The 11,864-nt window shown below is 49.0% G+C and overlaps 1 protein-coding gene across 1 annotated transcript; it reads left to right on the top strand.

The window, feature by feature from the left end:
• Window positions 1-620: 620 nt before the first annotated feature.
• LOC137815764 (uncharacterized) lies at window positions 621-11,320 on the top strand. The gene is made up of 2 exons (XM_068618877.1): window positions 621-898; window positions 11,158-11,320. Exons 1-2 carry the CDS (start codon window positions 621-623, stop codon window positions 11,318-11,320), a joined length of 441 nt encoding a protein of 146 aa, XP_068474978.1.
• Window positions 11,321-11,864: the final 544 nt, after the last annotated feature.

The following is an 11,864-nucleotide window of genomic DNA, read 5'->3' on the forward strand; positions in this document are numbered from 1 at the left end:
CTGCCTCAGTGGAAGAGGAAAGCTCAGGCTCCCCCCTCATTCACCGCCAGAGGAAGAAAGCAGTAGCCGAGGGGGTCTCGTCTCTCCAGCCTGGAGGGATAGAGGTGGTAGAGGTAGAGGAAGGTTCACCACCTCCCTCTCCCTCTACTCGACCGGCCCCGGAGCCCGCATGTCCTCCTTCTCCTGGCCAAAAATCGCCCCCAACCTCTCAACTACCAACTTCCCCCCCAGCAGGCCAATCACCTGGTCCATCCGCTCACCCTGCTGGGGGTGTTTCTGCTCAAAAGGAGTGTGCCCCGCCTCCAATGACAATCTCCACCGCCAATGCTGAACATGGTGGGTCTGGCTCGCGCCCAAGCAACACTGGAGCCAACCATGAAAACTTCAGCAGAGTTATCTCCATGGTGCGACAGCACATCAGCAATGGGGAGCTCGTCGACTGGAGCGGGGAGGAGATTGACGCACACCTTGCCAAGCAGGTGGTGCTCTCGCTGGAGTTCTCCAACCAGCATCGCAAGCAGAAGGTCCTGGAGAAAAGGGTGAGGGAACTCGAGCACGACAACGAGTCGCTGCGCAGTGACCTTGAAGCCGCTCAGGGGTCTGTCGAGCTCATGCGAGGCATGGTGGAGAAGGCCAGGAGGGAGTACTTGCTGCAGGTCCAGGAGACCATCAAGATGGAAATCTTGATGGGGCAGACCGTTGGTCCCCTGGACTTGAAGGTGGCTGAGTTACAGGCTGAGAATTCCTCCTTGCTCGAACGGAGTCAAATGGTGGAGGAGTTAGAGGCTGAGAACTCCTCCCTACGCCAACAGGATTCTCAGCGGGTAGAGATGCTCAAAGCCGCCAAGGAGGCAACTGCTGCCGCCGAAAAGAAGCTTGAGGAGGCAGTGGGCCAGCTGTCTGAGGCTGCCTCCTCCCTTGCTACCCTTACCACGCAGAGGGATGCTGCAGAGGCTTCGAGGCGAAGTCTGGAGGCGGAGAAAGAGGACTTGATGAATGTGGGCGCCGATTCCCTCATTGATGGATTCGAGTTGGCGCTCGAGCAAGTTCGCTGCGTCCTCCCAGACCTAGACCTTGCGCAATTCAGCATTCATCACTCGGTGGTAGATGGGAAACTTAAGCCTCCTACTCCCTGAATCTCTTCCTTCTGTAATTTTAACTTCTTCTGTACAAAGTTTCATTTTGTAACCTTATGTTTCCGCACTATTCAACTCTTTGTAACTGACAATTGTATGAACATCTTTGGTGATATATCTCGGATTCAATTGCTCGATTTCTCTTTGTATTTTCTTTGGACTCCACTGATCTTTATGTGCGCGACTAACTGTTAGCTAGTTTAGGTTCGGCGCGATCTGGGGCTTTACCTTTCCTTTCGCACACGACTAAGTGTTAACCAGCTTAGGCTTAGCGCGATCTGCTTCTCTTACTCTTTGCGCGTGACTAAGTGTTAACCAACTCAGGCTTAGCGCGATCTGCTTCTCTTATTCTTTGCGCACGACTAAGTGTTAACCAACTCAGGCTTAGCGCGATCTGCTTGATCACGACTGGCTATTCTCTCAACTTGGTGTTTAACAGTCCTCGTGCGCTGCTTTGCACCACTAGCCAATTACTGACGACTCATCAGTGATCGTTCTTTAGTCTTTACTTAGCTTTCTCTGTCGCTCTAGCGCTAAGTGCATAGAGGACTTTGACACCGATCGCTCAAGGTGATGCCTCGTCTTGGGGAAAGAAAAGTGTTTCTCGCTAACCCCTCTTACTTTCCCCAAGGTCATCACCTTTTGGCGGGTTGAGTCGCTCATTCCCTGCCTCACCCCTGGGGTGAGAAGGGTTTCGGACTAAGAGTCCTACTGGGCCAATATTGGTGTATGCCAAGTGGGTAAGGACGTTTTGTCAAAACCTTTCCTTTCCCTCCCTTGGTCTTACTAGCACCCCTGGCTTTTCAAACCTTTAACTGCTTGCGCTCACACCTGGGGTGAGGAAGACTTAGATCGGTGCCAGTACTTGTGCCAAGGGCAAGTAGGGCCTAACCAATCACCTGCACTTGCACCTGGGGCAAGGAGGATTTTAACTTTAATACTTGAGAACACTTCATATGCTGGGAATTTTTCTTTTAATTGGGTGGCCTCGTTAAAACCCTCTTTAGGGAAAAGAGTGCCCCCTTGTCTGTTTAACTGTTTCCACCACAAACAAAGCATGTGCCTTTAGCGTGAGAACGCCATTACTGTACAATTTTAACTGAAATAAAATTTTAAATGGGTGGCGTTCCACGTTCTGGGGATTGCTCCTCCTTCCAAAGTCTCTAGGCGATAGGCTCCGTTCTCTAATGTCTCCACCACTCTGTACGGGCCTGTCCACTTCGGGGATAACTTATTCTGCATGTCATTCTGATGCGCCTTTCTCATCACCAGATCACCTTCCTGGAAGCGCCTGGGCCTCACTTTAGAGTTGTGCCTCCGCTCTACTCTTCTCTTTACGGCTTCAGCACTGACTCTGGCCTCCTCTCGCACTTCGTCTAGTAGATCCAGATTCACCTTACGCTCTTCATTGGACTCTTCAGCAACGAAGTTCAAGAATCTGGGGGAGCTCTCCTGTATCTCTACAGGGATCATGGCGTCTGTCCCATAGACAAGGCTGAAGGGTGTCTCATGGGTGCTGGACTGTGGGGTGGTGTGATAAGACCACACAATTCTGGGGATCTCCTCTGCCCAGCCTCCTTTGGCCTTGTCTAGCCTTCGCTTCAGCCCCCTGAGCAGCACCCGATTTGCCGACTCCACCTGCCCATTTGTTTGTGGGTGCTCCACTGAGGCGAAAACCTGTTGTATCTTTAGCTCCTCACACATCTTCCTCAACTGATGACTGGTGAACTGGGTGCCATTGTCGGAGACCAGCCTCTTGGGTATTCCGAAGCGGCAGACAATGTTCTTCCAGACGAAGCGTTCGACTTTTTGTGCGGTGATGTGTGCAACCGGCTCTGCCTCCACCCACTTAGTGAAATATTCAATGGCCACAATGAGGAACTTCATCTGCCTTGTCGCCAGGGGAAAAGGTCCTAGGATGTCAATCCCCCATGTATGGAATGGCCACGGGCTATGGATGGACCTCAACTCCTCAGGGGGTGCCTTGTGCCAATCTGCATGCAGCTGACATTGTTTGCATCGCTGAGCAAACCTTATGCAATCTTCCTTCAGCTTTGGCCAGTAGTACCCCGCGCGGAGTACTCTACTTGCCAAAGCGCGACCACCTACATGGCTTCCGCACACCCCCTCGTGCAGCTCAGACATGAGTCTGGTGCATTGCTCGCCGTGTACACAGATCTGCACAGGGTGAGAAAATCCAAATCTAAATAGGCTTCCATCTATGAGAGTAAACTTACTTGAACCCCTCTTTATTCTTTTTGCCTCTGCCAGATCGAGCGGGAGTACACCATCTTCTAAGTATAGCCGGTATGGCGTCATCCAGGTGTGGGGTTCCTTCTCCGCGTGGACCTCCATCGACTCACCGATCTTTGAGGGTCGCGATCTCACCCTCGGCGCTCTCAGCGTCTCTTGAGTCAACGACCGATGACCGATCGTTAGACGCTCCATTGACTTGTATACATGAAGTACCTGGTTGTCTGATACAAACGCGCGTGGCACCTTCAGGGTCTCCTGAATGACAGTCCTCTGCTTCCCCCCTTTGCCTGAGCTGGCCAGCTTGGCAAGCAGGTCTGCTCGGGCGTTCTGCTCTCTTGGTACATGCACTAACTCAAACTCGGCGAAAGACGTCTTCAGGAGCTGCACATACTCCAGGTAGGCTGCCATCTGGGGGTCCTTTGCTTGGAACTCCCCGGTAACCTGCCCGGTGACCAGTAACGAATCGCTCTTGGCCAGCAGATTTCTTGCTCCCATTTCCCTTGCTAGCAAAATTCCCGCGATCAGGGCCTCGTACTCCGCCTGATTGTTGCTAGCCTTGAAGGCGAAACGGAGGGACTGCTCAATCAGTACTCCGTTTGGCCCTTCCAGGATGACCCCAGCACCGCTTCCTTGCTGATTAGAGGAGCCATCCACCGATAACACCCATCGAAAATCTAGCCCTTCTGCAGGCGTCGCGATGGATGATAGCTCGACTACGAAGTCCGCGAACACCTGCCCCTTGATCGGTCCTCGGGGCTCGTACTGAATATCGAATTCCGATAATTCTACTGCCCACTTGACCATCCTTCCTGCCACATCAGGTTTCTTCAATACATTCTGGATAGGCAGATCAGTCATCACCACCACTGTGAAGCTGTGGAAATAATGCCTGAGTCTTCTGGCTGAGAATACCACCGCCAGAGCAGCCTTCTCGAGGGCCTGGTACCTGGTTTCAGGGCCTTGCAGCACCTTGCTGACGAAATAAACAGGCCTCTGGGCCTGGTCCAGCTCTTGCACCAGGACTGAACTGACTGCCCTCTCCGTAACAGCAAAGTATAGACGGAGAGGGATGCCTACCTGGGGCTTTCGCAAGACTGGTGGGCTTGCCAGATATCCCTTCAACTTAATGAAGGCCTCCTCGCACTCCTGCGTCCAGAGAAATCTGCTGTTGCGCTTGAGACACTGGAAGTATGGGTGACCTTTCTCCCCTCCAGCAGACATAAATCGGGACAGTGCTGCCAAGCGACCGGTGAGCTGCTGCACCTCCTTCACCGTCGTTGGGCTCCTCATTGCCACGATCGCCGCACACTTCTCCGGGTTGGCTTCAATTCCCCGCTCTGTCAAGAGGAAACCCAAGAATTTCCCAGCCTCCACACCGAATATGCATTTCTCAGGGTTGAGCTTCAGCCTATACTTTGCAATGGTGGTGAATAGCTCTTCCAGATCAGCTGCATGATGCTTCTTCTCTTGGGACGTAACCACCATGTCATCTACATAGGCGTGTACGTTCCTTCCCAGCATGGGCGAGAGCACCCTATCCATGAGCCGCTGGTAGGTAGCCCCCGCATTCTTCAACCCAAATGGCATGACCTTGTAGCAATAGCAAGACCGTTCCGTCATAAACGCGGTCTTGCATTCGTCCATTGGGTGCATCCTGATCTGGTTATACCCCGAGAAAGCGTCCAAGAAGCTGAGCAGCTTTCCCCCCGAGGCGCTATCGACTAGAGCATCTATGCTGGGTAAGGGGTAAGAATCCTTGGGGCACGCCTTATTGAGGTCAGTGAAGTCCACGCACATTCTCCACTTGCCGCTCGCCTTCCGCACCAGTACCACATTCGCTAACCACTCGGGGTACTGGATTTCTCTGATATGCCCTGCGACAAGGAGCTTCTGCGCTTCGTCGTGGATCACCTTCCTCTTCTCCTCGTTGAATTTCCTTCTTCTCTGTCGCACCGGTCGAACCATGGGGTCCATTGAAAGACGATGGCAGAGGAAATCGGGGTCGATTCCTGGCATGTCGGATGATGACCATGCAAAGGCATTCATGTGCTTCTCAATCACACCCATGATCAGCCTCCGCTCTTCTTCCACGAGGGATTCCCCCAACTTGAATTTTCTTCCCCTGATGTCCACCTCGACCCATCCTTCAGCTGGGTGGGGCCTCCTCTCACTGGCAATGACCGCTCTCGCGATCCCTGACTCGCGAGGAGTGATCGTGCCTTCATCTTCTTCCTCAACTTGGGCCACCTGGGAGCCCCCCACCGCAGCGTTCTCCATCCTCTGAGCGCCTTGTGTCTCCCTGACCGCCAATCGCTCTTCGCGCACGCCTGGTGGTGGTTTTGTGGTGACATGGCACACACTTCTTTTTTGTTTCAAGCTGTTCTCATAACAGCGTCTTGCCTCAGCCTGATCCGATTTGATGGTTATCACGGCCCCTTCCATCGATGGCAGCTTCAACTTCATATGCCTTGTCGATGGTATTGCGCCCAGTCTATTGAGCGTTGGCCTCCCCAACAGGACATTGTACGCAGAAGGGGCGTTCACCACCAGGTACTTTATCTTTTCCGTGCGGGCTGTCGTTCCGTCAGTGAACGTTGTCCTCAGCTCGATGTATCCCCGCACTTCTACCTGATCCCCTGCAAAACCGTAGAGACAACCAGCATACGGTCTCAACTAATCAGGGGACAACTGTAGCTTGTTGAATGTTGGCCAGAACATGACATCCGCCGAGCTCCCTTGATCTACGAGTACTCTATGCACCCGTCTTCCTGCTGTGATGAGAGAAATGACCACAGGGTCGTTGTCGTGCGGGACAACGTCTCGTAGGTCTGCTTTCCTGAAGACAATGTCCACCTCAGGGTAATGACTCTCATTCACTGCATCCACCGCCATCACAGATCGAGTGTATCTCCTTCTTTGTGAAGCTGTGCATCCCCCACCAGAGAAGCCTCCAGCGATCGTCTGCACTTCCCCATGCACAGGGACTTCATGCTGTTGCTCTCCCGTTTGGGATCCTGACGCGCGATCACCCTGCGGCTCACGCAGGTAATCTGCTAGAAAGCCAGACTTCACCAACTCTGCCAGTTGGTGTCCCAGCACCAAACAGGAATGAAGTGTATGGCCAAAGGCCTGGTGAAACTCACACCATTCATTCTTCTTCCTTCCGAGTACCTTGTCTGTCTTCTCTGGTACTCGTAGTCTTGCTGCTACGGCAGGAAGGGCGATGAGATCCGCCAATCCCACCATGAAGTTGTATCTCGGGGGTGCGTTATTCTCCCTTGCACGCCCCTTACTCTGGTCTTTGCCTGGTGCATAGGGACGAGGTTTTTCCCGCACCTTCTTCCCTTCTTTGGCCTCATGCACCCTCGCTTTCTGTGGTTTTCCTTGCCCTCCACGCGGTCTGGGTGGTGCAGCACTTCCCCTCTTCTCAGAAACTTCTGTTTCTGCCACTATGTGCGCCACCGCACGCCGTCGGATCTCTGCAAAAGTGCTGGGATGGCTCCTGATGAGAGACTCACTGAAAGGGCCAGGCAGCACTCCCTTCTTAAACGCGTGCACAAGCATATCTTCATCTTTGCTGGGTAGTCTAACCACCTGTGCTCCAAAACGGTTGAGGTAATCTTTCAGCGACTCCCCCTGGTATTGGCGCACATCGAACAGGTCGTAGGACACCACTGCAGGTGCCTTGTTGACGATGTATTGTTCAATGAAAAGCTTCGAGAACTGAGAGAAAGACGTGATATGCCCTTCTGGTAAACTCACGAACCACTCCATGGCGATTCCGCTCAGTGTGCTCATGAACATCTTGCAGTATACAGCGTCTGAGCCCCTAGACAACATCATCTGGGTGTGGAATGCCGTCAGATGCGCCTCCGGGTCTTCTACCCCTTTGAACGACGCTTTTACCCCCACCAGGTTGGAAGGCACCATGGTTCCCATAATCTCAGGGGAGAATGGCATGGGAAATGCCCTTGGAGGTGAAGGCTGCCTAGACACTCTTTCGTCAACGACGTGCTCCCTCTGCGCCTGCAGCGTTCTTCTCAACTCTTCGTTGACACGATTCAGTTTGTCGTTCCTGCTTTGCGACGCAGCCAACTCCGCCTGCATCCTTTCTTGTTCGACTTTCGACGCTGTAGCGTTATCCTGCAGCGTGCGCACCATTTCCAGGACCTGCGCCATTGTCACAGCTCCTTCGTCAGCGGACGGCGCAGGTGATGGCTGTCTGTTTCTAGGCATCTTCTCTATCAGAGAAACTGATGAAACTCTGGTGAACTTTAAAACTATGGTATATGTGGGACAACAATTCACTCGGGCCCCACGGTGGGCGCCAAATGATCCTGCCGGCAACTTGAACGTGGGTGGATCGCTTCGTAACACTTTCTGCCCTGTCTTCGCGACTGCGTCTCCTGAAGTATCACCTTCTGAACTCTCTCTCAGATGTCTTCAAAACGTGACCTGCAAAATACACAGACGGCGCCTCTAGCGGCCGTTTGCACTCCGACGATCAAGTTAGTTCAACAGAACCACCAGAAACTGGGAACTTAGTAAAAATGTGTGTGTGAGAAAAAACTTGCACTCTGTTTTGCTTCTATCTCCCTCACTCTCCCTCTGATTCTTCCTTTTATCTCTCTTTCCCTGCTTCTGGGCATAACAGAATTCTGTTATGCTTTTCTGGCATGTGTCAGAACCCTGTCGTGCTTTTCAGAGAAAGCGTACCTTCAGAATCAGCAATGGGGAGCGTGAGAGTCTGCGCATGTCTGCGCTTGGCTGCGCCTGTCTGTACCTTTAGCGGTACGGAGTGCTCTTTTGTCTGGACCGCGCCCCTCTCAGATGGTGACACGTGGAGGCCTGCAACTCACATCTAACCACACACGTGTCACTTACTGGAAGGGCTCTAGCGCCTCTCTTTGTCTGCCTAAGTTACGCCCTTGCGGAGTAACTTAGGATGCTTCTCTTATCTGGGTAAATTGCATACTCTTAGGAGAGCGTCGGGTGTGGCTAGTTTAGGCGCACTCACCAAACGTTACTCTCTGCGTAGGCGACTTACCCTTCAGGATGATACGCACGTAATGGGTTGAGGGAATCACCAATCACCGACTGGCTTACTAGTTCCCTCAGGCCACTCTCGTGCATGATTCCTTGAGGCGTGCTCATGCGAGGTCCATGCGTAACGCTCTCGCTGGGAACCTTAGTTCCAGTTTAACTGCGTGTAACACGAGACCCCGATGACGATACACCCGATGACTGATCAGCGTTTATTCGCTACTCGCGCTCTGCCTCCAGGCGCGAGTCTGGGAACTGGTCTGCTGGTGGTCACTTGGCTACTGACCACCGATCACCATTCTGGGTGATCTATCCCCCGACCTCTCTGCCGCCTGATCTGTCGGTGGTAACTTGATTACTGACCACCGATCACCTCTCTTGGCGATCGTCCCCTTACCTCTCTGCCACCTGGTCCACGTGTCACCCTGCGAGTGGTCCACGTGGTTCTCTGATGCTGACGTCATCGACTACCGATGACCGATCGGATCAATCTCCATGTCTACACCCTTAACATGTGAAACAAGATTGTTTCCTTCAAACTTCAAGTTTGTGTAGAAGACTCGAATTAGATCCGGATATATGTTCCCCTTCATCTCCAAGAACCTCTTCAGCAGCTGTTCCTTGAGAAGCATTCTCACATTGTCCAACTTTTGGCTTTTTAACCAATCAAAGGAGACAACTTTTGGATTGTTTATCACTTTTCCACTTGTTTCAAAGCAATACTTCTCAATCAATTCATTATCTCCTGAAAACCAACCCTCAAGACGTCCTCCTGACTTCACAACCCTAGTTTTAATCCTTTTTGATGTAGGAGGAGTGGAATCCATGAAAGCAGAATGAGAAAAAGGCACACACACAAGGAGAAAAAGAGATGTTGCAAGAGATGAGCCAATGGGTTGTTTTTGTGAAGGAAAACAGCTGCAACAGATTTTATAGCAAAGCAGAAACCTTTTTTGATTCTTTAGTGATAGTGGGTTTCAGTCTTCAAGATAGAAACACTGGTCCAAGCCTTGCACAGAATACGTCAGCCCAGAGCAAAAAATCACATGGTCAACACATGTGATTTTGACTAGTCATAAAGGCACTTGAATTTCCAAGATATGGAATATATTCCTTTTATGACAAGATACAACTGCCTCCAGAACCAGATCAAACTTTCAAGACAACTTTATTGACTCAAGATCCCTTTATGATTGAAATCTATAAAGACAGAATGCATAGAGAAATTAAATCAATTCTTCACAGTGCTGTCAGAGGAGAAACAATCGGTTGTTATGAGGAAACAATCGGTTGTTTTTCTGTAGTAGTTAACAGAATGTGAATTCCAAGCATAAACTGAGAAAGGTTCAAAACAAATGCAATTTCTCATTTGTAAATGAAGAATTTAATCATGAATTAGTAATTGAAAAGCAAAGACAAGGAAGGTCTTATCCTTTTGTTATGAAGTCCCTTCAATTAGTCATTGTTTGTGATCAAGAATGCTTCTTTTGACTTTTGAAACAACTTGGACTGGTATCAACTTTTAGTTCAGTTCCAGACACACTACTTTTCTTCCAAAAGCTTGATTAGCTAACTCAGGACTTCACACTTTACTCAGTATCCATGCATCATAAAGAGTTCAAGCAACAAGATTTGGTCCCTTTACAAATGTGGGTCCTTTTGATTTACCTTTATCATTTGAAACTTCACAACCTTTGGAAATCCATTTCATAATACCTTTAGGAACAAAATATTTTCTAATTTTACAGAATCTGACAGAATGGCCTCTCTTCATGCAGTAAAAGCATGTAACAACCGGTTGTTTCGATTTAACAATCGGTTGTTTTTCTGGCAGTTTTGAAAATGACTCTGAAAATTTATCTTGCTTGTTCTGTGGATTAAAACCTAATCCTGCTTTTCCAAAAACACAATTTTGAGATGCCAAGACATTATCAAAGTTGGATTTACCCTTTGAAAGCTTGTCCACAGTTCTAACAAGATAATGAACTTTCTTTTCAAGATTTTCACAATTTTCACAAACAAGAGAGTCACACACATGAGAAGAGTTTTTGCAATACTTTTTAAGATTTTCAAAATCATTTTTTGACTTTTCCAGTTCTTCTTCAAGTGTCTTGACCCTTTTTTCAAGCCAGTTGTTCAACCCTTTCAATCGGTTGTTTGAGAGAGCCAATCAGTTATCTTCTTCATGAGTTTCTTTAAAAGCTTGAAGTAATTGACTATAATTTTCAGCACTTAAGGAAGCACATGAACTTACACTGCTTGAGCTGCTTGAATCATCATCTCCTTCTGCCATTAAACATAGGTGGGTTTTTTCATCTTCATTTGATGAGGAGCTTGATGATGAGACTTCATTTTCATCCCAAGCAATATATGCTCTTTTTTATTTTCCCTTTTTTTCCTTGTAGCTTGACTTCTTCTCCTTTCCTTCTTTATTTGGGCAATAAGCTTTTATATGCCCTTATTCTCCACAACCAAAGCAAGTATAGTTGTTAGAATTGAAATCACTAGTTTTCTTGTTTCCATACCTTTCTTTGTTGGAATCTTTGTTGCGATTTCTTTTCCAAAACTTACTAAACTTTTTGGAAAGCAAGCTAAGGTTTTCTTCCTCACTTGAATCTTGTTTACTCTTGTGCTTGACAGCTTTCAAGGAAATGCTCCTCACATGCTTGTCTTCATTTTCTTGAACATTGAGTCTATTCATCTCCAACTCATGTTCTCTAAGCTTACCAAACAATGAGGCCGTTGTCAAGGATGTCAAGTCTTTTGATTCAGAAATTGCTGTGACTTTAGGTTGCCAAGTTCTATCAACACACTTGAGAATTTTGATGTTTAACTCCTCTTTGTCAAAGGTTTTTCCAAGACTCATTGGATGGTTGATGATGTGAGTGAATCTCTTTTGCACTTCAGCAATTGATTCTCCTTTGAGCATTCTAAACATCTATACTCTTGTATTAGAGTATGTTTCCTTGCTCTCCTCACATTATTTGTTCCTTCATGGGTGACTTCCAAAGTGTCCCACATCTCCTTGGCCGATGAACATTGTGAGATTCTGAAAAATTCATCTGAATTCAAAGCAGATGTTATGATATTCTTGGCAATACAATCAAACTTGGCATTTTTATTTTCAGCATCAATCCATTGGGACCAAGGTTTTTCAATAGAAAATCCATCCTTTTCAATGTTAGGAATAAAAAGGCCATTTTCAATTGCATCCCTAATTCCTTTATAAAGAGATTCAACAAAGCTTTTTGATCCTGCCTGTTGACCAAAACGCTGGAGCCTTGCCTCGTCAAACCTGGATCGACTTCTGCTCCGTGTTAGCCTCCGTCCTTCACCGCGATTCACCTCAAGAACCTGCAAAAGAAAGAACGGCGCCGCTGCGGCCGATCACGCTCCGACGCCCAAGTCAGCGACTGAACCACCAATTAC

Source organism: Phaseolus vulgaris, chromosome 1 (genome assembly GCF_000499845.2).
Source record: "Phaseolus vulgaris cultivar G19833 chromosome 1, P. vulgaris v2.0, whole genome shotgun sequence".
Lineage (NCBI taxonomy): Eukaryota > Viridiplantae > Streptophyta > Magnoliopsida > Fabales > Fabaceae > Phaseolus > Phaseolus vulgaris.